Source organism: Cardiocondyla obscurior, linkage group LG08, assembly GCF_019399895.1.
Source record: "Cardiocondyla obscurior isolate alpha-2009 linkage group LG08, Cobs3.1, whole genome shotgun sequence".
NCBI classification, from domain to species: domain Eukaryota; kingdom Metazoa; phylum Arthropoda; class Insecta; order Hymenoptera; family Formicidae; genus Cardiocondyla; species Cardiocondyla obscurior.
Genome location: NC_091871.1, coordinates 2,532,914 through 2,560,838, shown reverse-complemented (window position 1 = coordinate 2,560,838; position 27,925 = coordinate 2,532,914). Strand labels below are relative to the sequence as shown.

At 37.6% G+C, this 27,925-nt stretch overlaps 7 protein-coding genes across 9 annotated transcripts; 3 read left to right on the top strand and 4 right to left on the bottom strand.

The window, feature by feature from the left end:
* Nucleotides 1–1,310: 1,310 nt before the first annotated feature.
* On the bottom strand, nt 1,311–5,819 carry Nbs (nibrin). Of its 3 annotated transcripts, XM_070661203.1 has the most exons (10): nt 5,648–5,819; nt 5,262–5,395; nt 5,037–5,185; nt 4,670–4,832; nt 4,165–4,423; nt 3,947–4,087; nt 3,568–3,873; nt 2,777–3,474; nt 2,601–2,684; nt 1,311–2,470 (listed from the first exon to the last, which is right to left on the bottom strand). In XM_070661203.1, exons 1-10 carry the CDS (start codon nt 5,670–5,672, stop codon nt 2,417–2,419), a joined length of 2,013 nt encoding a protein of 670 aa, XP_070517304.1. In that variant the 5' UTR covers nt 5,673–5,819; the 3' UTR covers nt 1,311–2,416. The 3 variants fall into 3 exon arrangements, with proteins under 3 accessions (XP_070517304.1, XP_070517301.1, XP_070517302.1); XM_070661200.1 differs by having other exon boundaries at nt 2,777–3,873; XM_070661201.1 differs by having other exon boundaries at nt 1,311–2,357; nt 2,777–3,873.
* Nucleotides 5,820–6,627: 808 nt separating this feature from the next.
* LOC139104637 (nucleolar protein 11) lies at nt 6,628–9,307 on the bottom strand. The gene is made up of 4 exons (XM_070660229.1): nt 8,878–9,307; nt 8,262–8,796; nt 7,128–8,167; nt 6,628–7,052 (listed from the first exon to the last, which is right to left on the bottom strand). Exons 1-4 carry the CDS (start codon nt 9,007–9,009, stop codon nt 6,924–6,926), a joined length of 1,836 nt encoding a protein of 611 aa, XP_070516330.1. The 5' UTR covers nt 9,010–9,307; the 3' UTR covers nt 6,628–6,923.
* Nucleotides 9,308–9,388: 81 nt separating this feature from the next.
* Nucleotides 9,389–13,168, top strand: LOC139104636 (uncharacterized). Its single transcript, XM_070660228.1, has 5 exons — nt 9,389–9,707; nt 10,528–10,678; nt 10,773–11,004; nt 11,195–11,587; nt 11,733–13,168. The coding sequence occupies exons 1-5, from the start codon at nt 9,659–9,661 to the stop codon at nt 12,783–12,785; spliced, it is 1,878 nt and encodes a 625-aa protein (XP_070516329.1). The 5' UTR covers nt 9,389–9,658; the 3' UTR covers nt 12,786–13,168.
* Nucleotides 13,169–13,555: 387 nt separating this feature from the next.
* Nucleotides 13,556–17,398, top strand: LOC139104638 (sodium-coupled monocarboxylate transporter 1-like). Its single transcript, XM_070660230.1, has 8 exons — nt 13,556–13,924; nt 14,044–14,389; nt 14,606–14,760; nt 14,849–14,989; nt 15,152–15,260; nt 15,350–15,571; nt 15,735–16,243; nt 16,521–17,398. Exons 1-8 carry the CDS (start codon nt 13,701–13,703, stop codon nt 16,603–16,605), a joined length of 1,791 nt encoding a protein of 596 aa, XP_070516331.1. The 5' UTR covers nt 13,556–13,700; the 3' UTR covers nt 16,606–17,398.
* On the bottom strand, nt 17,013–19,336 carry Vha26 (V-type proton ATPase subunit Vha26). The gene is made up of 5 exons (XM_070660243.1): nt 19,154–19,336; nt 18,565–18,740; nt 18,201–18,369; nt 17,925–18,108; nt 17,013–17,771 (listed from the first exon to the last, which is right to left on the bottom strand). The coding sequence occupies exons 1-5, from the start codon at nt 19,184–19,186 to the stop codon at nt 17,653–17,655; spliced, it is 681 nt and encodes a 226-aa protein (XP_070516344.1). The 5' UTR covers nt 19,187–19,336; the 3' UTR covers nt 17,013–17,652.
* A 304-nt stretch (nt 19,337–19,640) lies between these two features.
* On the top strand, nt 19,641–22,440 carry Hyx (cell division cycle 73 hyrax). Its single transcript, XM_070660241.1, has 4 exons — nt 19,641–19,817; nt 20,242–21,512; nt 21,813–21,954; nt 22,174–22,440. Exons 1-4 carry the CDS (start codon nt 19,687–19,689, stop codon nt 22,208–22,210), a joined length of 1,581 nt encoding a protein of 526 aa, XP_070516342.1. The 5' UTR covers nt 19,641–19,686; the 3' UTR covers nt 22,211–22,440.
* A 257-nt stretch (nt 22,441–22,697) lies between these two features.
* On the bottom strand, nt 22,698–27,906 carry LOC139104649 (doublesex and mab-3 related transcription factor 3, truncated). Its single transcript, XM_070660248.1, has 3 exons — nt 26,665–27,906; nt 24,183–24,440; nt 22,698–24,064 (listed from the first exon to the last, which is right to left on the bottom strand). Exons 1-3 carry the CDS (start codon nt 26,875–26,877, stop codon nt 23,375–23,377), a joined length of 1,161 nt encoding a protein of 386 aa, XP_070516349.1. The 5' UTR covers nt 26,878–27,906; the 3' UTR covers nt 22,698–23,374.
* Between the last annotated feature and the right edge of the window lie 19 nt (nt 27,907–27,925).

Here is a 27,925-nt window from a genome sequence, read left to right as displayed (position 1 = left end):
TCAAAGGGTTTGATCCTGTTGCTGTCGCAGACAGGAACTGATCCCAGGTTGCTAATTCCATCCAAGACGTTCGTCAAACACAACTCGTTCGTTGTACATTTGTAAATCCTCGCTTATTAATTCTGAGAGTTTTATGAGACTTAAAACGACCAAGTCACACAATTTGACGAAAGTGCAGTATTAATTCAAAATTTTAAAAGAGTTCGCCAAGTACATTTCCTTCTTTTCCACTAAAAAAAATATATATATATATATAAAAAATGTTAATTATATGCTACGTTACAACGTTATTAATAATTAAATAACTGCGATGACAAAAAATTGAAATAATTTAAAGAGTTACTTAAACGTTAAGTTCTTTTTATATTACATGAAGACTCGACAGCTGAGAAATTGGAGAAACTTTAGAAAAACGAGTTTTATTAGCTACATCAGCAAGAAAAAAAAACCTATGGAAGACAATTTGTTCCACGAATGGTCTATACGCCTTTAAAATGCGGATAAAAATCGTGTAAGAAGATCAGTCGGATATATATTTATTCGAATCGCTTGGACTTCTTGTACTTCAACAGCTATCATTCTTCCGGATCTGATGACGCTCTCATAATTTTCCTCGTTCGCAGTTCTGCAGACGAGAACTCAAATAACCATTCATAAAGTTCTTCCCTGCTATCGATTCTAATTCGAACGTGTTCGCCTGTGAAAAATTATAAATTTGACAACGACAGTATTGTGCAACGAACAAAAAAATTACATATCATCAATGTGAAAATATAAAGTCATTAAAAAATATATTTTACCTTTCAAAATAAATTCATAAATAACGTAAAGTAAGAATGTAAGATAAGTCATATTATTAATTGCTTTAAAAACCAAAAAAAAAAGAGAGAAAAAACCTTGCAATTCTATTACCAGGGTTAAGAAACTTTGCGCTCGTGATGTCTCCTCTAAGACAGACGTTCACGATATTTCGCCGTAAACAAATTTCTCGGCGTGGTAAAGTCAGTCACGAGAAATCAGCCGACGTTTCACGGGCAATCTTTTGTACAGCTCAGCAAAGTTTTGAACGAGAACTTCCTTCGGTCCGCTAATCGAAGCTTCGGCATAAACAAACGTTAAAGCACAACAGCTATTGCGCCGGAATGTGTATATCGAGACAATCCTCCGCGTTCATCATCTGCAGTAAAGCTGTATGAATTTTTTTTTTTAACACGTGAAATAGGATACACATAACAATATAATAAACATTTTGTGACGTAGTTAACTTAACATAAAATTAAAGTAATACTTAATGAACGGGAATGCTCCGATATCATGTGATTATAAACAATTTATTAGGAAAAGGTAGAAGGGCAAACCGCAAGCGTAAATGCATAAAAGCGTCACGCCTTTCGTGTTCGCTTTTCGCCGAATAGTCGGAGATTTCGATAAAATGCATTTTAATGCGAAATTTGCATAATCGCTTGAATTTGCGCGCGCATCGCACGTGATGCAGCTGTGCAAAGAACCCGAAGACCGAGGCTTTCTTCCACCTCTTTCCATCCTCCTAAGATCCTCCTTTCAACCTTCTTTCCAAGTTATTCTTTTATTCGTTAGAAAAATAGAGGACCAATCGATTTATCGATTGGAAATTATTCGAGAATTCGTAGCAACAAATAAAATAAGTTTTTCAGCCTTTAAAGCAGCGTCTTTTTAACGAAAGTGAAATGGTCTTACTTTTGGCCATTAAAAATTTTGTTTTACTGTCAATTTAATAATAAACGGAGACACGCAAGTAGATTAATTAATTGCAATCGTATTGCTGTATAAATATAATTGTTATAGTTATTATGTGTATGCAGTTTTCTCTTCAATATCGTTCTCCTGAAAATGTCTGCTTCTATTTTCATTGACACATCGCTTAATCATAAAGAGTTCAATTGTTTGTTACCGTCGAGATTTTGCAAGTTATAACAAAGTCTCAATTTAGCAACAGATACGGTTTGAAAACGTCAATAACGAGCTTCACGAAACGTTTTTAGAACTTTTATGAATAATGCAATGTCGCTCTTCGATCGATTAAACTGATAAATTTCGCAATTGATAAATTGTGGATCTTGTTCAATCCACGATGAATGTTTCATCTATCAATTTTTTATAATAATTTTATTATAATACTTATTAACATTAAACCAATTTCAATTAAATATTTATGAATTTGATACTTTAACAACAACTGAAAATACTATTAAACTGTCGAAAATTAGATCGAGTTAAACATTGCTGCCTCCAAATGTTAATATTTGTATTTTTTATATTTTAAAACATACCTATATAAACCATGTGCTTCTTAGTATACAAAATAACTTATTTCTTATCTGAAATATTATAAATACGTCGTTTATCTTTTGAAACAAGATGTATATCGAATAACGAATCACAAAACAAAGTCATCCATTCTTAACATCTTCTCTGGTTTTATAACAGACATCTATATAAATAATAAAAAAAATTTTTATGAAATAGAAATTTATAGTAAACTATAGCACACCTTTTACACACATCTGTACATATATAATTTAGGGGAAAAAAATATATAAAAGAATGAAATTTATACAAACCTTTTTAAATTTTTTCCCACACGGTACATCTTTTCGTAATATCTTATCCACAGATCCTTGATTTAGATAAGTTTTGTTAGCTTCCTATACATTATACATATTTTACAAATTAATCAACATATTAAATAAAATTCTTAAAATTATTATACATGTATAATAATTAATAACACACTTACTGTTTTTAGAATCTGTTCTATTTTATTATTCTTTGTTTGCACTTTATCTTTTTTAATATCTTTAATTTTTTCAGATCTATTTCGAGTTTCGTTAACCAGACTCATATTTTGTTTTTTCAAATCTTGCAATTCAACTTCACCGTCATCTTTTTCAAGTAAATTGTTCTCTTTTCCTTTTGTTATATTAATTTCGTTATGATTAGTTTCTTTTGTAAATGCAACATGTAAAATTCTTGTGTTCTTAGAATTCTCCTTATCATTTGATTTAACTTCGTCAGCAATCGAAGTTGTTTCTTTTTCTAAATTAACGTTTTTGCAAATTGCACTTTTCTTATTTATTTTTAAATTTTCGTGTGACTTATCATTTTGTGGCTCTTGTCGCTCTGTAGTAAAATTGTCTTCAAATTTGCTTCTATCAAAAACAATTTCAACTTCTGCATTACTGTTCTTATCAGAAAAAATATTTTTCACTACGTCGCTTGTATTACTTTCATTACTATCGGGAAGATAGCACTGATTTTCTTCACTTTCGTGAAAAAATCGAGTCAAAATGTTTTTATTTTGAAAATTATAAGTTTTGCTATTTGTTTCGCGTTTCATTGATTTGTTCTCATCACTCTGTGTATTGTTCATCGAAATATTACTCTCATTGTTAGATATACATTTTATCTCATTCTCATAAAAAGAACTGGAACTTCCTGAAATATTAGTAATTTGAGAATTGCAAGTTTCAGGAATTATCTTGCATTTGATTTTTTTATTATTAGTATTCCGTATTGTGTCAATATTACCGTCCTTATTAGAAACATTACTTTCGTTTTCGTTTAAACCAATCTTTTTTAGAACATTTGTATCGTTTAGAAATTCGCAAGTTTCAGGAATTATTTTTCTTTTAACTTGTTTCGTATTGGTATTAATAATATCTTGAGTATCTTCGCTTATTACATCAGAGAAAAGACCTTTTTGAGTCTCTACGTTTAAAAATTTGGCGAATGTATATGTCGGATTGCAATACATTTCTGTGGTACAACGTAAAATTGCGAGTGGAATTTCGGTATCAGAAATCATTCTGCGCTTGGCAGCTTTTAGTTCACGATCTAAAACATAAAAATATTACGTTGCTTAATGTTCTATTTATTAACTTAATTTTAATAACACAAAATTACTCACAAATTATTGGATAATCCGTTGCGACAATTTGAGTAGCATTTAAAGAATCATTGGCAGATTGCTGTATAACGATAGCATTTTTGGCAATAAGATCTCGGGGAGTTAAAGGTTTCTTTGTGGGATAGATGCATGATTTTCCACCTAAAATATAATTTATTATTTTCTTAAAAATAAAAATAGAAAAACTGAAAATAGGATAAAAATTAGGTATTAACTACCTGCTGCAGCAATCAATGGTGCATATATAGAATATTGGTTTGCGCAAAAATAAATAAACGACAAGCCTTTAAATAATGTTTTCCGTTCTTCGTTTGGTAGGAATATTTTAGAGTTTTCACTTGTCACCCATTTCTCTTTTAGGTTTGGCAAAAAATCGTCAATTTCTGGTAATTTTTTGAATTCTTTGATGGCTTCAAGAACTTTTTCCCAATATGCAATTGTAACTATAGGTTTGGCAGATGCTAATGCATAGGCTAACTATAAAAGAACATATAATATATGTATACAGAGTGTTTGCGATCAAATAAAAATAATTTTTGGGATATTTAAAGTAAACAAAAGTTTCTTATACTACAAAATTTATAGATAAATTTGATGTGAATAAACAATTTTGATTTATGATTATATTAAAAACAATGAGTTAAAAATATTTAAAAAGTTTAAAAGACAAAACCTAAAATAAAATAATCAAATAAATTCATATAAAGTTGTGTAAATTCTTACCTTTGGAGTAAATAATAAGATTTCAGGTACTGTCAAATGTGTGCAAACTCTTTTCCATGACTCAAACAATGTTGCTTGTAAATCATGTGCAATACCTCTTAATTTATTTGTATCTCCTTCATTCAAGCTAGACTTTGCAATTATAAATGAATGATACAATACCCTACAATAAGAAATTTATAATATTAATTAAAGTATTTATTATAAATAAAAGTAAAATAATTTATTCTAATAATTATATTAATTAAAATCAAAATTTTATGTTTGGTGTCTGGGATACCCTGTATAACAAATACTGTAAATGTAAAATACATATACTCTTAAATTAAAAATTAAGATGTTCATAAGAAACCTAGTATAATCTTACAAAAAAATAGTATCCTTTAGTCCAAACTGTATTACATCACCAGCATTCAAAACAAACTTAGTATTAGATGACAATTTATATTTTTTATTTTTTCTTTTAAGAAATGTTCCATATTTGGATTTGTCACAGATAGTACATTCAGATTGTATCTGAAATAAGTATACATATTTTTAATATAATAAAAAGTATATTAAAAGAAAAGATACATATTAAAAATTAATATACCTGTGATGTTTCTGATGGTTCTACAGAAACTATTGCATGGAGTCTACTAATAGATACGTCATCTTCTAGCTTAATATCACTCAATGACTTACCAAATGATTTTTGCTGATTAGGCAAAATATAAACGTAAACGTCTGAAATACCACAAAGTTGCTTCATATTTTCCCTTTTATTATATAAAAAATATATTATAATACACAAGAAAAAAACAATTTACAAATTGCAAAAGTCTGTCTTAAAGTGCGCTTAAAATTTAAATAACGGTAGGACTTGGACTTGGTGAACTTGTATTAATTCCATTAATTCCAAAAAAGCATTAATCGTTACAAAATAAACTTCGCAAGTATATAAGAGCTAAAACCAAAATTTTATTTCAACCTCCGTACCTTTAGGTCCTTTAAAACACCACATGTTGAATTTTCAGTTGACATAAGGTGAAAATTAATAATAATACTTTACTTTTATAGAACACTATTTCAAAACTTTGACAATGACCAAAAGTTAATCTAATATAACCTCAATTTATAGAGCATTTCAACAACATCAAATACGAGGGAAAGAGATGAAAACAAAAGAATGTATATATATCCTACTAGTAAAGCGCTGTGATTGGTCGACGCGTAGGCATCGACCAATCACAGCGCTCCGTACATTGTCTAATCGCGAGCTCGCAACGAACTACGTGACTCGTGTTCTTACTGCGTACGAGAGGACATGCGGTCACGCGGAGAGTTCGAAACGAAGATGTCGAGGCATCTGTGCGTAATCTTAGACTTCGTTTTACGTCGACAGCCCGTTTCTTGTGTCGAATTCGAGGATTTGACGGTCGGGAGTGTCATGGACTATCTCGCGAGTGTCCAGTGCGCGGAAGGATGACTCGACACGTGCTATCTGAGAGGAAGAGGCCCAGGAAGGGTATCCTGCACCAGCGGAGCAACCCAGGGGTAAGCAGTATCAATTTTCCTTCCGAATTATATTCCGAATTACATTCCAAATCTATGATATAATTTTGTCATTCATCTGTTACAGATCAAGAGGACCTCAGCTGCTGTGCAGTGTTCAATAAGAATAAGTGCCGAACGCCGATTAGTGATAATACGAACCGCAGCCGGTTCGTCGGTCGTGTCGGGTGTGCCGCCAGATTTCGGGTGTTTGTTTACGATTTCTTTATTTACGGGAGTACGTTCGCGAGTTCCCTGTGCGCGGAAGGATGGCTCGTCACATCCCATCTGAGAGGAGGAGCAGGCTCGGGACGGGCATCCTGCATCGGCGGAGCAACTTATAGGTAAATATAAATTTTTTCTTGTTTAGAAAAGCTTGAAAAAAAATAAAGCTTTACCTTTACAATAATTTAAATAGCATCATGTCTATATTAATGTGTTTTATTTTATGTTACAGTCACCGGCAGAATTCTTCAACTCCGCTGAAGCTCATGCAGACTGGTAAGTCGCATAATTTTGTTTTTTTTTCATAGTTTATAATCGGGTTTGTTGAACACGTCGTCGACCAGATTACTCAATTATAATGACGCGCACGAATTGGGACCGTCCGAAAAATAACGCTCTCGAAGCGTACGCTTGGTTTGTTTTAGTGTATATAAAAAAGGCACATCTTTAACAATACCCGATAGAAAATACTCTAATTTCTCATTCACTTTACAGTTTAATAAAGTTTTATTTCTTCTATAGAATAAAATTTATTTTGTTTTCTTGAAGACGATCGTAATGATTTTCCACTATAAGTCCTGTCAACTATAGGCCTCAAGTTCACAAGATTTTGTAGGAACTGAAACTAAAAAAAAAATGTAATAGTAAAGCAGTAATGACAAAAGAATACGCAATTATCAAATCACATGTTTACACTTACATGGTCTTCTAAAGTAGAATCCAGTCGATTGAAAAGCTCCAAAACGTGCGTGTCTTGGGATAATAGGTAATGTTGGTAGTGAGAGTCGAGAAGCACACAAGACCATTCGTACAACTGTTGGTCACTTGGCTGAGAGTAACTGTCGAGCGAGTCTGTTTCATCGTTCAATTTACACATTACATATTCCAACAATTGAAGTACTTGATTGAAAGTTAAACTGGTTTTCAGATGAGGTAACAAAGAAACATTGGAATAACTGATACTAAATATTTTGTCGAGAAAATTGTCTCTTGAATAAAGATTATTGGGTTTCAATGTACTATCAGTCGAGCCGTTTTGCACAGAAACGAAAATTTTATCTGAACTTTCCAAGGTAAATACTAAAAGATCGACCAATAATTTTTCTGGTAAATCTTTAAACGTATCGAGGCACCAACAGATGGACGCAACATCACCCGATTTTATCAATAGCGGGATTAACGTCTCTTGTATCGCGGCATCGCTCCATCCTTCGTTCAAATAAGTACGGACCTTTTTCGAAATATTTGAAGGTATTCGAGCTGTCGGTACGTTTCTTCCATGAGATTTCGTTTGATTTTTGTCCCAATGAGCTACTGTCGCTTCTTGTATCACAACGATGTCATCCGCGTCGTTTCCATCGTTGTCATTTTTAAAACGCAAAGACGAGCCTAACATAGCGGCTATTCGTTGTGGCGCGAGGTGGTAGGGCGCGACGGCCAAATGTCTGTTTGCCGCGAGTAATAATTTGTCCTCCACTTTCCAGAGCTTAGCGTCGTTAGTATAAAGTTTCAGCTTTTGCACCGCTTGTGCCGATTTAAATTGTACATTGTATATCATGAGTATCGCTCCTTCATCCGTGACATCAGCGCCGTAGATCGCAATAGTTGTCTCGTTCAGATGCGTTATAACAACTGGATACTTTGTATTAATATTAGTAATTACACTAACCAAATTGTTTGACTCAAAAGACTCCGAAGACGTTCCCGTTAGTAAGTGGCTGTACAATCTGCCATGAGACCCTGAAACAATCACACAGCATAGTAATTAGTAAGGTAATATCTTTAGGAAAAAAAAAAAAATAAAATAAAAGAAACAATATCGTTCTTAACATACATAAAGTTAATAAATATGCATCGTTTTTATGGTGTATCACCACGTGTCCTGTAAGATTCTCTGACTTTCGTTTCAATTCTATCCTTCTGACAGTATCAATTTTCTCTAAACAGGTTGTATCTTCCAATCCAACTACTATGTAATTGTAGATCTCTTCCACTTTAGTCAAGCAAAACAAACTTGTCTTTCCATCTTTTAAACTGATTACATGACAATCCAATAACTTCTCTTTAGTTTTAATTATACCCTTGCTTGCCCATGTTTTTCTGTTATCAATGGCCCATTTCAAGGAAGCTGTAGCTCCATTTCGCTGAACAAGAATAGGTGAAGAATCGCCATTTGGTAAAATAGCATAAAGTGGGAAAAAGAATTTGTATCCTTTAGCAACATTTAAATCTGCTTCTTCCTCTGACCAAACCCGTATCTTTCTCTCATTAAAAACAGCAGCATAACATTGTTTCGATCTATCGTAAATGACTTGCGTCGTCAGTCTTTCCTTGCTGGACCAGCTGCTGATCTGCTTTAGGTCTTGCAGCTAAAAAAAAACATAACATATAGTAGACAATGTACATATTGTTAACACAAAAACAGTAACAGTTAATAATATATCTACAACCTTATATCGTATAACTATGTTCCTGCCAAGCGTCACTACCGCACAACCAGGGTCCTTGTCCTTTTCGACACCCAATAAACTCTGTTGGTCGATGAGTGGACACAGCGTGTAGTACGAACTAAGCTTTGCCATGCTCTTAACATGTACATACGACTTCGGCGTTTTTCTTTTCCCAAATTTATATTGTAAAATTTATCAAAGAACCAATTAATTAATATGCCACGTGTGACAATTCGTACCGTATCGTCGTCAGGCTTTTTAACTATTTCTAGCTTCGCAACTTCGTCATAGTTCACTCACATTGCTATCGCAACATAACCTCTATGTAAGCATTCGCGTCGCGCGCATCTCGATCGCCACGATCTACCTTTCGATCACTCGATAACTCTGGCACTTCGATCAAACAAAATGTAGTTGTGATATGTTCATTTATTTCACATTTCACAAGTAAACGGGACGTCGAGGCTAAGCAAGTTGTACTCTGGCATCAATTAATCAAGTTTAATTAAGTTCTTTCTCTCGACTAATATCTTATTGATTGCTAGAGTTTTTTACTGAATACATTGAAACTTTACCGAACCGTTCTACGAGCCACAAGGCACATTGGAGTGGGGATAAAACTATATAATCTTGGACAAACAAATCTTTCAAAGCAAGCGTGCAATTGAACGTAACTCATCGGCGAGTTGTGCAGTCAATAATCGTAACATTTCCCACCTTAAATCCTTAAAAGGTAGGATATCGTTCATTGCTGATCAGCGATTGCCAGGACGAGAGAAAAATGAATGTCGCAGTGGCGTTATCTGTTATCATCGCTTTTCTGTCAAGAAGTAAGTATCTGTGTCCGTACGTTATACATAGTAGAAAAATAAAAAAGAGTTGATGAATGTAACTTTCCAAAGGCAGTCTTGCTGAGTGTATCACTATATATATTTTTTATTAATCGATATGTTACGTGGAGTAAAATTAATTGTTTCATCTTGAAAAGGTATTCATACAATTTTATTTATATATAATATACATATACAGAGCTAAGATAATAGTTAACAAACTCAAATTAGTTATATTCATGTATGTGCAGCACATAGCAAAAGTTCAACATTTATAATTATATTAAAACAAAAATGTATAAAGTGGGTTTTTTTAAATTAATAACACGTGAAAGTAATATATAATAGATTTGTTTAATTTATTGAAGTTCTATAGTAAATGAAAAAAATTCTAAGGCTTCTGCACATTACGAAGATGTTCACGTCGTCGGTCGTCGTCCTCGTCGTCGCGAATCCCACCGTTGCAGACGTTGCATCGTCAATCGTTATTCAACTTCCAACGCACATCTGTGGAATATCAATTACCAGCGATTGTAAAAAAACGATGGTGCGAGAAACTCTGCACGTCGATCGAATGTTAAATGTAATACGATGCCGTACATACCGAGAATATCTTTCTCGCATGATTTCGTCTCGCACTTTTCCCCTGTTGCGAACTACAAGCTAGTTGTGCGATTCCGATTGTGCGTACGTAAGAGACCCTTAATACACCGCTCGCGTTCAAGCAAATTTTAAGTCTCAGCTTTTCAGATTTGGTCAAACAGTTCACTGTATAGAGATGTTTACGTCGCCGCTGATTTGCGTTATATTTTCTTTACAGCGAGAACGTGCCAGGCTTTGGCTGGAGATTTAGAATCCCTAAACTCGTTAGCGCAATGCAAAACGTCTATTAAAGAGATCGAACAGGATGATCGTGCGACAATTGTGGACGACAGTCCTTCTAGATTGTATTTCACATGGCTGTCTCAAGAGTAATTATTTTTCTTTACCACTAACTTTGTCGTTGTAATTAATTTAAATTTGCAATTAAAAAAAAAAATGTATAACAATTTTGTTTTGCTGCAGATGCGAAGTGCGAACCGGCCCGGAATATTTAATTCGAAAGTACACATTTTTTAAGAACGGCACATTTCTCCTGTTACGTTATCATTACGCTGAAGAGTCGTGTATCATACCGACGCACACTGTCACTATTCGTGGCTCCATCAAACTGTTGGGATTATCCACCGTTGTTTCCGGTGCTACCGAAACAAGATTTCACATAGACGTCATTAATATTATACCTTTGAATCGGCAGGTATTTCTAAATCTATTAGATTTTGACGGACTAGTTTGCGTGCATAATTTTAAAGTTATTGAACAGAGAATTAATTATTATTAATCGTGACAATAGATATGGAAAAATATTTAATAAGCGATGTTAAATATTAAGTAATGCAAGAAGGAAAAAAAAACAAACCTAATTGTTGAAAATTAAAATGTAACAGGTGGCTTACAAGTTTGGGCACAGATTTAATCTGACTTGCGGTCCCCAGCCGAAATGGCGATCTTATGTTCCCGAGGTGGTTTACGAGCAACCGCGGCAACGTGCGACGCCGGTATGGCAAGGCCCGATCTACAATTCTCTGCAAGCTTACTCGTCTACGAAAAGGCGACTTGGCACGAGCTGTTTGGAGCCTTTCGGGATCGAGTTCGCCGAATTGAGATTGCTAAGAGTGGAGAAAAAGACATTTAGAAGGCTATCTAGCAACGACCGATACCATAAGTCTCGAAAATTCCAATTTCAACTTTTTTTAGCCAATCCCGCATCCAACGTTCACAATCGTTGGAATTACAAACCGACCTCCTTACAGGCCGTAGCAATGATCCGCGCCGATACGGTACGTTTACTTAAACTTTTTTTTTTCACGCATGTTCCGCGCAATTATAAATGTATTATATGAACTTAAAAATGTGCACGAGGATAACAAATTAAATTAAAGAGTGAGTAAATCGAATGTATTACTATTAATGTTAACGTTACAGGCGAGCGTTTGTCCGATATGCAACGACGTATCTCGGAGCACCGAATTTAGTCCACCCCTTCTTCATCAAACGGTAGCTCTTCCCGCATTGATCGGAGGTTACTGGCATAGTGAAAAATGCGAAAGCTCTAAGGGTGGCGTTTGGTCTAAACGTCAATTTCAGATACATTCGGAAGACAGGTTGTGGACCGGTCGGTGGGACTACTATGACGATCCGCAATGTTTAAAGTTTTTGTACGCGATTACCGCAGCCGGAAGTTTCATTCAGCGAGTTGGAAGACAGAGACGTTATGAAGAATTAAATCAAAAGATTTTTCTCAGCCACTTGTTCAAGGTTTCTACGAAGCTTTTGTTTAAAAGAAGCGTTATTAATTCGCCAACTGTTGATTTTTCACGAAACGTAGATCTTGATCGAACAAACGATTCGCACATCGCCAACAGACCGAAAAACGAGACGTTGTCTATTACAATAGATAAAAAAGTACGAAGACAGAAAAGATCGCTGATCGACGATGAGAATTATCAGCTTTTACGCGACAAGCAGTCGATAGTTGAATCGAGATTCGCAGGAACGAAAGATCATCGGACGTACGAGATTGATACTAGAAAATCTTTTGATTCGACGTGGAGCATGCTTTCCGGTATTACGGAGTTAGATCTACACATTGCCGAGAGCATTTTGATTCCTGGAGACGCCACGATATCCACACGTTGTAATGCTAATCGACGGCTTGATATGACGCTCGCCACCTGGTCGAGAAATTGTGTTCCTCGTGCCATTGAAGCGCCTTCGACGTTGGGACTACGGGCTAAATTGGATATAAACTTAAACGGTCAGTGTATTTTGCTGTTGGGCTCGCGAGATGACAATACCTGGGACGCTCCTCTGCGGCAGTGCGCCCAAATTCCATCTCGCAATTCCGTTTTGCGAGCGCATCTTCGGAAAAGCGTCGGTCTTCGATTTGGGCTGCTGTCTTCAGCATCGTCGAGCCGAATTTCCGTTTGGTTCCTTATCACGAATCTTGCTATATTCCGCGTGTTATACTTTGTATAGTGATATTGAACGTCCATCTTATCTTTGCTACGTTTCAAGTTTGAGAAGAAGATTTATTGAAATACGTATGGAACTTAAACACTCCAAGGCTCTCATTCTGTTCTCTCTTGGAAAATTCCATAAGACAGTAAGTTTCTGTGCTGTAGAATTGAGAATTATCAAATGATTACTGTGAGCAGTAATTCAGAAGTGCAACAGTTATATTGATTGTTGTATGTCGCGATTTAAAAAGTGCAGATTAAATTTTTTTTTTTTTAAAGCACATAATGATTTATAGATAAAGATGACCACGATTATGATTGCACATCTGGGACGCGACTTATACAAATGTTATCATGTCTGCAATTAATTGTGACTTAATAAATTTTATTGATTTGATTGAACCGTTTCGTTGAGTCGTACAATAACGCGTTATAGCCATAACGTCTTGCAATAATCGTGTTAATCACCTTTTTTTTTATCGTTATCGCGTTTGTAAGGTTTGCTATAACAAATCCGACGTTATGTGACTGACAGCGAATATAGTTTCGTCACTCTTGTTTTCTTACGTCTCTCCTTTTCGCCTCTATTTTACTATCTTCAGTATTATTTCATTCGAAAATCAAGATATTACATTTCGTCATCAGAACCCCGAGTGCGTACGTTATCATACCTACATGTCGGTTGTAAATTATTCTCATGTGCAGAATTATAACACACGTCGACGTAAGTGCAAGTCAGCAAAGTTATCAGATCGCGTAGTTCCTCATTTCTTACAGCAGACGATAATGATGAACCAGACTTGACGGCTTAAAAGAAGAAAGACAAGAAAGTGTCCTGTGCGTTATATGTATCGCGCTATCCGGACGGTGTTACGTAGGAAAAAAGTTGGCCGTCGATTCGCTTTTGACAAGACAGAAGGAAGAAAAGAAAACGATGGAGAATCCCCTTGTAACTGGCATTCCATTTAATCAAACGGAAAATTTAGATCGATTTATTTTTGGATGGATAGACTACACGCTCTTCATGCTGCTGTTGCTCGTCAGTGTTCTCATTGGGGTGTACTTTGGCTTCTTCAGCAAGCAAGACAGTACAACCGAGTATTTTCTAGGTGGTAAACGGATGGGATGTTTCCCCGTTGCGATGAGCATCCTCGCTAGGTGAGTAACTCGTCGCTTTTAATTTTTTTTTTTTAATTTGCACTTTTTTCACATTATCTTTTGTTTTTTTTTTTTTTTTACACTTGAATAACTCTAATAAAAGCAAATTGATTTTTCAGCCACATTTCGGGCATCAGTTTGCTTGGCATACCCACGGAAGTTTTTTATTACGGGACCCAATATGCCGCATGTGTCATCCCGTCGATTCTCACCTCCGTGATAACCGCATACATCTTTGTGCCTGTGTTCTACAAGCTGCAGTTAACCAGCACCTTTGAATATTTGGAAATCAGATTTACTAGGCCAGTCAGAATTCTCTCTTCAACGCTATTTACCGTCTCGCTCTTCTTATACTTGCCTATTGTCATCTATGTACCTGCGCTTGCCTTCGCGCAAGTCAGTAATCTGAGCGTTCACGCAATAACGCCACTTCTCTGCATTGTGTGCATTGTTTATACCAGCATTGTAAGTGAGTGCTAAATGTGATCAGTATTTCTGATTTAACGTTCCTGAATGAAATTGTAATCGAGTAAGACGTTTCGCCATGTTTAAACGTTGATTAATCAAGTGAAAAAGCGACGCTAAAAACGATTGAAAAAGACACGAGCCGCGAACACCAAGATATTTTTGAAATTGAATAAAAGATAATTTTACAGCTCGAGTTTTTTGGGTGATTATTAGGGCGGCCTAAAAGCAGTGGTATGGTCGGACACGATACAATTTTCCGTAACCATCGGCGGACTTTTTGCGGTTCTCTTGTTTGGAATACAATCAGTTGGCAGCGTTGAGAAAGTGTGGAAAATTGCAGAAGAAGGTGGTCGTCTTGTTTTCTTCAAGTAAGACATAAAGAAAGATTTTACTTTATTATATATACGTATAGAATTAGTATTGTTATATTTCATAAAAATATTTTTCTTTTATTAGTATGGATCCGAGTTTAGTAGCGAGGAATACTTTTTGGGGTACGACTATAGGTATGACGGTAATATGGGTTGGACACTTCGGCACTCATCCAGGTTCAGTGCAACGATTCCTGTCTGTGCCTAAAGAAATCGACGCCAAACGGTATGCTTTTTTGAAAAATACATTGCCGGGAAAAGACTTGTACGATTATTTATGTCTTATCTTAAAGAGAATTTCACACTATTGTTAATTGAGCTTAAAAAATTTTGAAATAAGAATATAATTGTAATTATTATTTTTTTTTTCTTTACTGTACATACACAGCGGCGTTGCGATTACTGCAGTAGGAATGATAATCGTCAAACTGATCTGCGTGTTTACCGGATTAATCATGTTTGCTAAGTATCATGACTGTGATCCTTTTTTAACCAAGGTACGATATGTATATGATGTACAGGCTTTGCGTAAAAAAAAATTATTTTAATGTTTAAAATTATAAATATGTTATTTATATTTGAACAGTCGATAAGTCGCGCGGACCAGACTCTACCGTACTATGTGATGGACGTTGCTGGACATCTACCAGGACTTCCAGGATTATTCCTAGCCGGTTTAATGAGTGCTGCGCTTGCGACTATGAGCGCTAATTTGAATACCGTGTCTGGCACCATTTACGAAGATTTCATAAGTTTGCGAATCCCCGATAGCTCCAAGAAAGAAGTTCTCGCTGCTAATATTATGAAGGTAATCGATCATTATAATTCTTTTTTATCTCTCTTTCTTTTTCTTTCCTCCCCCCCCCTCTCTCTCTCTCTTTTTCTCTTTAAAGTTTTAAAAAACTAATTAAGGTTTAATTTAAATTTAATTAACTTTATTTACTAATTTTCGCATTATCAATCTTCATCAGGGAATCGTCGTAATAGCCGGCGTAATTTCGGTTGGTCTGGTATTTCTGGTTGAGCATCTAGGCTCGGTCTTTCAAATAGCCATAAGCATGCGTGGCGTGACTGACGGGCCCTTGCTGGGTCTCTTTCTCTTAGGAATGCTGGTACCCTGGGCTAACGCAAAAGGCGCGTTATATGGTGGATGTGTCAGTTTGATCAGCATGCTTTGGCTGGTAGGAGGTGCTCAATGGCACACCGTACATGGAAAAATTAAATACGACTCGTTACCTACGTCGACAGATGGTTGCTCCGATTTTTTGCACCAGAATCAGACCCAGATTTTTCCGACCGCGACAACGTCTACTTGGAGTAACTTCAACGACGAACCTATGATACTCTTTCAAATATCCTTTATGTATTACAATATGATAGGAGCAACGATCGTTGTTGTTATTGGCACTATTGTGAGCTACATCGTCGGTATAGATCTCGAGAGCGTAGATCCTGACCATATCACACCGATGATGAAAAGGTACGATCCACGATTTACAACGTGTTTAACGTTTATATACGCGCTTTAATTTTCTGAATAATGATTGCAAAATTGAAAAGCAAGTTCTAAATAACAATCTGCACTGTTCGGTGAAATTATTAATTACTATTCTTTTTCTATAAATTGAAAATTATGGTTATTTACATTCTGCACATCTGAAAGTAATTATAATTTGTGCATAAATGATTTTATAAAGTTGTAGTAATATTAATATTTTTTTTAGAATAATTTCTTTTATTTAAATTTATTTTTTTAGGTTTCTTCCTTCTCGGAGATATGCTCACGTCTCGATGAGACAAGTATCGCCATCGCACGACATTGCGTTAGAAAAAATCAAATAATTGCTCTCACGATTTGCGATAACAATTTATCGATTACTAAACGTCGTATCGCGCAGTAAAATAAAACGCGTGGAAAATTTAAATTAATTTTTAGTTTCCGAGAAATCCCAAAACGCAACTCCACCGTCGCGTTTGAAATTCGAGGTGCAAAAAAGACTGTTTCTTTTTTTTTTTTAGTTACGCAATAAAAATTACCTTTGTAATTTCTCAGGGCGGCGTAAAAAAATTGTAGTTTATTTCATATTTATAATACTAATAAAAAGAAAATTCGAGGTACTGTTAGGAGTCGACAAATTAAAAAAAACGTGTCAACGTGAAACTTAATATAAAAAAAAAAAAAAACGCGATTTCGTTGAACGTAATTTTTTTTTATATTGTTGCAAGGAGATTTAAAGTATCCAAAAAGGTACTTTTTACAACAACAACGAATCATATATTTATATATATTGTAATACATCATTATATTTTACATAATGTACATAACATGCTGATATGCTCTATAGGTATATAAATATATTATATACGTATAAAGCGTTCAATATTTTTGTTTATTACGATTTTGCACAATATATTGACTGTTACTACATTTAATTGCAGTTGCTACTCTTTTTAACATAAGCAGTCAAAAACATTAATTGTTAATTATATATTTCATCCGCGTTAACATTCCTGACCTGAGAAAGTACACTTTGTCTCTCTTATGAACACCAATTTTAACGGCAATTTTAAGTTGACATCGAATTTATTAGTATATGAAATGTTTTTATCACTATACACTTTATGTTTATAGTTGTATCATTTCTCAAAAGAATAGAGAATAGAATAAAGGGACATTTGTGAAGAATAATGTACAATTTGGTTTCAACTTTTTCAACGATAAATATTGCACGGTAATTCGTCAGATACTTTCATTAAAAATATTAGGCATGAATCTCGACAAAGGCGTGTCGTATGCTAATTTTATTCTATTAATACATGATAATGTGGTAATAATTTGCTGTTAAAAGGAATGTTTTGAAAAGTTAATCAATTGTCGAGAAAAATATCTTAATCGTTAAATTTGCGGTTTTCATTGCGACCGAACAATGCGGAACGAATCTCGGGTACCAATTGTTGCGCTATCAGCTCTAATCTAGTCTCCAAAGTATTGCTAATCTTTATGCGCCCTGTAAAATAGATTATTTTCGTATATAATATTAAATAATTAATCAAATTAAAGTAAAACAAAATTATAATTTAGATTATTAAAAAAAAAAATATATATATATACTTGTCATTATTTTTCAGACAAAAATTAATATTTGAGTGGATATAATTACCTTTGGATGCTAGTAATTCCACACCGCCGCAGCTGTCGGTAGGTAAGAAATTATCTGAATCGATCTTCAAGATAACATCCTTCTTAGTTTTTTGCTTATATTGCTGTTGAACACTGTCAATGAGGGATTCTACGAGAGGTACGTCAATTTGACGAACACGAAGAGTAATATTCTGCTCTGTTAACTGAAAAATTTAAATCGTCCAGAAGTATTTATGCGACCGAGTAATAAATCATGTGACATGCAATAATAATTAAAATTATAAATATATATTACCTGATAAAGCCCTTGAATAATTAACAACTGAAGAACTTCTCTATATTGCGAAGAATTGTTAGTTACTTCACCTAATCTCTTCCTAGCATCGTCAAGAACGTTGCGTACGTGATCTTCACGTACTTTTAAAGCCTTTAATCGTGCTTGGTTGAGCATGTTGGAAGATTGTCTAGAAAAATATAAATCATAAACACAAACATATATAAGTTATTTTTATTAATTTTTTAATTAAAAAAAAATTATATTTATATATGAGCTGCTAATTTGTTAAATAAATTTCATAAAACGCAATGTTGAAAAAAAAAAGAAACTAAACACCATCTCATATTATGTGTATAAAAATTAAATAATCCCTCATACATACATCTTTTTTTGCAGTTCAACTTGCTTTTCCTTTTTTTCATAATACTCCATAATCTTGAGACGCTGTTGCTGCACTAAGCGCCCTTTCTCAATATTGAATTCCTCTTCTGCCTTAGCATCTATCTCCTCTGCCTTCTCATTGGCCTCTTGTTCTATGAAGGCCATCATATGCTTGATCTATAAGTATATCATTTCTCTCTTGAGAAAAACCTCTTGTGACAAAATTTAATAATTGACAATTAAATCCATCTCTAAGTAATAATTCTCCCCTATCCTCAGAATACCCAATAAATTGCATAAAAATACATTATATATTTTTTAAGATAATTACAGTTTGGAGCTCCAACCATCTTTAAGCTTAAACATTTAAATATATTTCAGACATTGAAACAGAAATAAATCAGGAAAATAACTGCCAAACGAAACGTCAGCTGCTGTCAAACTGTGGAAACAAAAACGCTCTAGCGTAACGCTAAATAATCGCAGAGGTATTAATAGAGTGCGAGTACGACGTTCGATTCGAAGGAAGTGAACTTAGGGCAAGAGGAACGTTTTGCAGAAGGATGCACAGGGACCCTTTACTAGCTCACCTGCTTCTGGACGTCCGCGTCGCTGAGAGCCATGGTGTCGTGCGATCTGTTCTCTTTCCTGAAGACGCTCGGAGGGCTCGCAAGGGCTCCGGATCACGAGACGCGGTGTGGAATAGCCGTCGAGTCAACGCCTAAGACAGCACATCTGATGCTCGGCGTAACGTCGGTCATATGACCCAAAAGTGTGACCCAAGGCGCGTCCCGAAATGCACGTGCTCGAGTCCGTCACGGTGTCGTCTGCTCCGAAAACGATCCTTTAGATTTCCCACCGACAGAATATTCTGATATAACTCCGTTGATTAGAACATTTCGCGAAAATTTAATTAGGATGTAAACGTATTTTTTAATTATTTTTTTAAATAACTTTTTTTTTATTTTTTTTTTTTAGTGATTTTGATCGGTCGACGGAGACGTGGATATCCCTAGATTTGAAAGAGTCTCCCGCAAATTGATAACTAGCCGGCGACGTCGCGTCACGGGCGTCACGACGGTGCGGAGAAAGAGGGGATCAGTCCTGCTTGAAGCTTGTGATCATGGCGGATCCGTTGAGTCTGCTGCGGCAGTACAATGTCAACAAGAAGGAGATAATCGAACGTGAAAACCAGATCATATTTGGCGAATTCTCTTGGCCGAAGAACGTCAAGACCAATTACCTGACTTACGGGTGAGCGTGCGTTTGATATGTTTGCTCGGGCTCGCTTTGCGCGGTCGCAATCTGCTCGATTTGCCATCTTTGAAGCGAGGACGAGCGAGCCGGGCGAGAGAAAGAGAGAAGAGAAAGAGAGATACGGTTTACGAGGCACGAGTACTAGAAAACGATAAATAAACGAGCGTAGCCGGGACATATTAAAATGCCGTCGCAAAGCGAACTAGTACTGAAAGTGCTGGAAGAAAAAAAAGAAATAGCGTTGAGAATGTTCACCCTGTCTTGTAATTTTGCTCGGACTGTTCTTCAATTTTTCCTTAAGATTTTGAAAACTTTAGAATTACATTTGCTTTCCTTTTCAAAGAGTTATATATTTGCAAAATATATAACAATTATTTTTATTAAGAATAGGTACTTATACCTCTTTTCACTTGTGTTTTAGATCTGGAAAAGAAGGGACACCCAAGGAATATTACACACTCGAGTGTCTTTTATTTTTGCTCAAACATGTTCAGCTTACACATCCCGTATACGTACGACAAGCGGCTGCAGAAAATATTCCAGTGGTGCGCCGGCCTGATAGAAAAGATTTACTCGCCTATCTCAATGGTGAGACCGCCACGTCAGCCGCCATAGACAAGTCGGCGCCCTTGGAAATTCCAACTCAGGTGAAACGTGCCGCGGAAGATGGCTTGGAAAGCGGTTCGTCTAAAAAGCCTCGTTTCGAGGAGACCCATGTGCAGAAGGTAAAAGAGCAGCTAGCCGCACGCTTGGATGCTCCTAAGGAAGCCTCGGTCACCGTTGACAATATCAAATCGCTCTCGGAAGCCATGTCTGTCGAAAAAATTGCCGCGATCAAAGCAAAACGTCTGGCGAAAAAGCGCACTACCATCAAAGAAAACGATGACATCGGTATGGGCTCGGATCTGCGTGTTATTCTCGACATGGACGTAGACGATACAAAGGACATTGTGTCCCGGGAGCGCCAGTGGCGAACTCGCGCTACCATTTTACAGAGCAGCGGCAAGATCTTCGCAAAGAACATCTTCGCGATTCTACAAAGCATTAAAGCGCGCGAAGAAGGTAGACAGAAGGGTCCTACTGTGCCTACACCCATGGTAACGCCACGCTCGACACCCATGCGGCCTCTGCCCCAACCAGCCGTCTACAATCGTTACGATCAGGAACGTTTCATCAGACAAAAAGAAGAAACGGAAGGCTTCAAGATCGACACTATGGGCACGTATCACGGCATGACGTTGAAGTCCGTGACAGAGGGAACAAATCCTGCTATAAGGAAACCCCCGACCAATCCATCCGCTACGCCAACCTCTGGTTTACTGCCAACCTCCGCCGCTAAACTAACGCCTCAACAAGCCGCACAGAATAAGCGACCGAGCCGAACGCCCATCATCATCATTCCCAGCGCCAACACATCTCTTATCACCATGTATAACTCTAAGGACATTCTTCAAGACCTAAAGTACATTAGCAACGAGGACAAACGAGCACAGGGTTGCAAGCGAGAAAATGAAGTGCTTCTCCAGCGACGCAAGGAAGGCGGCTTAACCGTACCTTATCGAGTAGTTGATAATCCACAAAAGCTCACTCACGCCGACTGGGAGAGAGTCGTTGCAGTATTTGTTATGGGACCGGCATGGCAATTTAAGGGATGGCCGTTCGATGGGAACCCAGTGGAAATATTTTCAAAAAGTACGAAGAAACTTTTTTTTTTTTTTAAACAAAAGTATTATTTTTTACGCTCGTATTTATTTTTAGTTTATGGCTTATTACTTTGTATAACTTTTTTTTTTTTTTAGATTTTTCTCATTTAAGAAAATAATATAAGTTTGTAATAAGCTTGAATCAGATATTTTGGATAGTGATCTTTATTATTATACATTTCTAGCCACTTCGCAAAAGGGGACAAAATATAATTTGCATCAATTTGATTTTATTTAATGGTATGACTATCATATTTTGAGTGTGTAAGCAATTGTTTTTTTTGTATAGTATGCGCATTTCATTTGAAATATGACGAAATGAGACTGGATGCGAACGTAGCGCGATGGGCCGTCACAGTGATCGAATTGAGCAGGACAAAGAGGCACTTGGACAGAGCGGCGTTAATGATATTCTGGGAACATCTCGATAAGTGAGTACTTTATTCGTTCAATTTATTATTATGCACGCGCGTACTTTTCTAATATAACAAGCTTATTTCTGAACTTAAGCTGATAAACTTTATATAATTTTACCTAATCCCAATTCCCATTGTTACATGAATAAAATTATATTATTTTTTTTACATCGACATTATATTAACTATTATTAGTAACTTTAATAATAATAAAAGTAAATTTTATTTTTACAGACATATGATCAAGAATAAGCCACATCTCCGTTTCTGAAATTCTAAAGTGACTCAAATTGCAGAAATGACAATATGTTCGTTACTCGTGGCGTTTTACGCGTCTCCATTGGTTCGAAGTACCGTGATGGCTCTTCGAACATAGTGGACATTGTATGCGGATAAAAGTATCCGCGATAAGCGATGTGATGTGTGACAATGTGATCGTTGTCATACTGTGTTAGATATGTTTATTGTTGCTTGCACAAATAAAATACTAAAAATATTGCATTTGCCTTTTTTCAATTTAAAAATTAGTATTGCAATTTTGTGTTAAGCTTCAAAATCACATCTTACGTTGAAGTTAAAACGGCCCTCGAGTTTTATTTGACGTTCGAAAGGGAAAAATACGAGTGTAAGAAAAAAAAAAAAAAAAAAAAAAAAAAATGTTAAGTATTAACGCAACGTTACCTCGTTTAATTTTTCAGGTAAATGAGCAAGAGGGATTACATTTCGACGGTCGATAGCAGCGTTAAGTTTCTTCGCGCGTGCTTTGTAATTCGAGACGCGATACCGCGAATCCTCCCGAGGGAGAAAAGACGGGGGTGAGAATTCGCGAAAGAAAGAAGGGAGACTCTGCCTGTTTTCTCAACTCCTAAAACCAAAGCTAAAGTAAATCGCCCTCGGCGCGACTGCAATACGATTGACCGGCTAGTATTGTTTATACGGTGGTGGATCGAATATTTCTAACTAGATTACTGACGCTCTATTACTTGGACAAATACGACGGATTTATCCCGTCCTCGCCAACAGCCTTGCTGTGATTCCGCTGTCCCTTCCCTGAGCGAAACGTCACTCGAGCGGCGGTCGAGAATCGTTGCGCGTTTCTTTTCAATTACCTTGTCATGTTTTCTTGTGTAGAAAATTAAATAACATCGCCTTTTTCTTTGTACAACGAAGTAAAGATTAGTTAACAAAATTGTAACAATGTAACTGAGACGTGTAAATAATGTAATACTTATAAATTAAAGCAAATTTTCTATATCGATAAAAAAAACTCATATATGTTAACCCGCACGTATATTCTTTTTCAATTATATTAATTTTTTTTCTTTCTTTTTTTAGGAGATTTAACATTAAGAATATGGCAAATATGACTTATCTGTCGTGATCTACTGTGACAAATATATTTATACAACTCGCTGTACGTGCAGAGGAAACGTATTCAAGTAAACTTGTAGTTACATTGCGTGCAATTGGGCTGTACGCAGGGGATGCTCGGCAAGACTGCAGGAGGCAGATGATGCAGTATACTCGCCGATCTGGCGGCCGACAACCGATCGGCCGCTACTTGAGCGCACATGTGCGCGTCCCGCAATTGTTGCTGCACCCCGGAAGCGAAGTAATTATTGTAGCGAAAATTAAGGGCTACGGTCTCCTGGTCGTTCGTGGTTTTTGCGACCGGTAGGTCGGCTCCCTTGGCGAACTGTTCAGTCGGGACAATGTTGAGCAGGCAGTAACCCGCGTCCCCGTAGACGTTTCTCGACAGGCTCGTATAAATCGGTGCCAGCATCGTGCCAGGAATCGGTTGCTGCTGCTGCTGCTGCTGCTCTCCTGCGCCGCTATCGACAATCGTTTGTGGCGGCCGAAAGGCCGAAGACGCGTGCCCGATACTGGTCGACATCGCAGGTTCGGCGATACCCAGGCTATCGCTCGCAAAGTACTCAATTGCCTTGAGAAGATCCTGGCCGCAACGTTGCAAAACCAATTGCAAGACCGATAGCTTGGTGTTCGGGAACAGGCGGGCTAGAGTCTCCACGGACGTTTGGGATACGAGGGTGGTTTCTCTAGCGTTCTCCAGCTTACCGGCGTCGAAGACGAGGCTTCTTGATCTCGACGAGGTTTCCGGACTATCCTGAAAAAGGTAAGATTACATATAAGTATTTTTAATTCTTAATTATCTTAAATAAATTTTTTTTTTTTTTTTTTTTTTTCTACATCTTATTTGTTGTTTCGCAATTTTTTATACGTACAGAGCAGCTTTGTACACGAGCAGGCAAGGTATCGTTGCTCGACGTACGTGAGAGCTCTTTCGAATCTTCGGGAGTTGCGTCGAGCTTTTTTCCAGCGGTGGTAGCATCTTCATTTTGATCCGCCGTCGATTTCGGCTCCGTCACGGACATTCCAAAAATTTTTCCCGGCGGCAATCGGTCCAGCTTCTGCCCGGTGGCTACCTTTGCCATTTTAAGAGCGATCGCATCTTCGGCCGCCTGTTGTCTCTTCAGAGCGACCTTGTTGAAAACAACTGTCTTAATCCATTTTCGAAGGAAAAATTTAAACTCTTCCAAACCTGCTTGTTCAAAATCACATAAGTTTTAACGAAGAAAATTCTCTCGCAAATTTTTCGCGCTTAAAGTCGCGAAGATAAGAATACAAATCAATAAAAAAAAAAGAGAGAGTACTTTACAATACTAGAAAATACAATACAAACGTTAAAAAATTTTTTTTAATACGACAGGAAATATTCTAATACAATATATTAAGTATTTTTGCAGAGAAACGCCGCAAAAATTAATTAATTAATTCATTAATTATCAAGCGCTAATATGCAAATAGCGTATTTATTCGAAGATAAACTTGAAAAAAAAAAAAGAAAAAAAACACGCGACGGAAAATATCCCGACGTGAATTGTTTTTCTCCGAATGTTCTGAGAAGACAATTTATAAATCGTGAAATCACCGAGACTAGAACGAATAAAAATACGGTCCGTAATATTGATTGGCGGTACTATGCTATAATTAATATGACAAAATATACGCCGAATATAATGTTTCCTTATACGTAGCGCATAGCAATCGAATCGTGATGGATCATGACTGCGCTCGACTTATAAATGGACCTGTCGCTTATGTACGGCCCGCATTTACCGCGCTGTTATTCCAAGCTGGACCACCCGCAATAATCTTTCACGTCGCTGATGCCGGGAGGGAATCTACTAGGCCAGAGTTGCCTTCTTCATCCCATTTTCTCGTCGATCTCCGTTCGATCACCGAGGTCCGAAAGGGATAACTATCCAATTTCACTTCGCGCGGATCAATATATCGCCATATGTTCCTCTCTCCTCCTCTCGTTACAAAAGCGCTCGCTAGTTTTACTCAGGGAAATACGCCTATGAATCATACGATACGAAATTCAGCGGTATACGATTATAATTGATGCCTATTAGAATTTAAATTAGCGGTATTTTTATTCGAAGTAAGAGATCCGTTTCTTTCGCAAATATATTCCACCGGCCGGTAAATTTCTTACGTGAAATTCAGCGAGCGGTATCGGCTCGGAGAATGTCTCTCTCCGCGAGAGACTCGATCAGCGTTAATCACCGGACGGAGCTTGCGCGCCGCGCGGCGCGAAAGTTTCCGCGGTGAAACCGCGCGCGGTGCACCAGGCCGATTATTACCGGATGAACGGCGACGTGCGCGTGTTTTGTTTCAACCGCAACCACCCGGGTGAGTTTCTCGCTCTGCCCCCGAACCATTTCCGTTCGCGGATACGAGGGTAGAACCGCGCTCGCTCCCGCGCCCGCTTACCGCATCGAAAGTCTCGTCGCAAACAAAGTATCGAGTATCATAATGCCTATGCAAACAGAAATGAAACGCTATACCCGAGCGTTAATGGATTTAATTTATCCTCGTCCTCCTGCCGTTCGTGCTCCCACCCACACGAGGAGGGAGATGCGTGTCGTTCCCCTGAATTCGAGGGGGGTTTTCCCCGGCCTGCCGATAATACCCTCACATTTGCCATTGGAATTCTTCACGCCATAACTCTCGTGTAAAAACATGCACCGTGCCGCGGTAAACGCCGAGGATGATTTTCGAACGTACGAATTATTATTATTTTGTCGAGCGAGAGGGTGAAAAGCTCCCCTCCTCTCCCCTCGTGCAGACGCGCGCGATTTTTCTTTCCATTAAAGGGTCGCGTAGGGCGCGATGGTAACGAGCTCCGGTCGGGTGTCTCTTTAAATACCGAAGGGTGAGCCGTGCGAAATAAAATATCGGAAATATCGGATATTAATCACGCTTAACTGCGCGTGCAGCGAATTGACATTTTTCTTTCACATTTTCCCTACACGATACGCTCAAAGCGCGCGGTGATAACCGGAGATAACGTACTCCTCGCGTGCACATATATTAAACGTGACCGCGCGAACAGGAGGGCGAGATCCCCCCGTTGACATTTCGCAAATGATTGTATGATTTGACATTTTCAGATCGCATCGTTCGTAATTATCTGGTATTAAAAGCGTAAAAGGATACGTAATGCGATAACAAGTTACGCCACCGTTGTCAAAGTTACACAGATAACACAAAAAAGATAAAAAATAAAAAAAATAAAAAAAGGCAGAATGAAAAAGAGAGACCTTACGTTTAAGATTCAGGAGCGCAATGTAAGTATATGAAAAAAAAAAAATATATATATATAATAATAAATTAGAAAACCCGCGTGTCGCGGCTTACTTGTGCGGCCATCACACGCTGCCGTTCGGCGATCAAGGAGCATTTCGGACACAGACATTCCCGGTAACGGCATTCCCGCTTGTGACCCCTCAGCCACGAGATGAGCCCGTGATTTCTGCAACGGGCGCACTTGGGCCTCCGCTGCTTTCCGTCCGTTCCGCCCTCGTTGTTTTCGTTGTTCTCCGGCCTGCTCTTGCTCTTACCGCGAAGCATGGCGTGATCCCACGCCGCACGAAATCAGAGCGGACCGTTTTTCTTCCTCCTACTTACTCCGCATTGGCACAGACTTCGTTTGTAACAATCGTAAAGGAAGAGAAGCCCCGACTAGCTTTTCTTCGTTCCCGCGGGCACGTTTCTGCCGATCGCCCGAGAAGCGAACGCGCGGGCAAAAATTTCACCGGCCGACCCAATGTTAGGAATCGAATTAAAACATTAATTAAAAACGTGTTAATCGCGCTGACGATATTAATTATTGCGCGCGTTGGCGTTAAAACGAAGTTAACGGGGGCTCCGAGCGGAAGCTCTCGGGCTCGAGAGAGAGAGGAACTCGTGAAGAGGGCGAAGATTGCGGCACGTGTGGCGCATCCTCGCGCGCGGATTCTTCGCGATTGTTAATTCGTAACTGCGCGAAAAGAGTGCCGGAGCGATCTAATCGCCGAGCGAGAGCTCGAGATCTCTTCCGGCTTGGCGACGCTCCGGGTTCGATTGGTCCGCGAACGTGCGGACGTTACGAGACGTTTAGGCTCTTCCGCGCGATTCTGCGGCATCCCCGAAGCGGAGGTGGGTCGAGAAGACAAACAGTGGCTGGACCACCCTTCCTCGGCGATTGGTTCCGTTGTGTTTGCTCTTGTCGCCACTCCTACCGCGAGACGAGAGAAATCTCACATCGTAGGATATCGCAGCCGACCGAGTATCGCGGATACACTCCTCGCTGGAGCGGCGCGATTTTATTTCATTTTTCCGCGTTACATTGCCGAGGGACACGGCGACGCTGCGAAATTAAGAGGAAGATTAATGGGTCGTGTGAATAAAAGTCAAGCAAACGCCATCGCGGATACAAGCGGTTTCGAAAAACATTTAAAAAAAAAAAACGTCCTCCACGTCTTGAATGTTTTCACATCAAACTTCTCAACGCACTTTTAACAATGCAATTGCAACTTAATTTCTTGTACGAAAATGAATTTTATCGAGCTATTTAATTCTCATTCTATTTTTTTTTTCTCTTTTCTTTATTTTTTTTTTTTTTTTTTATGAATTTTTG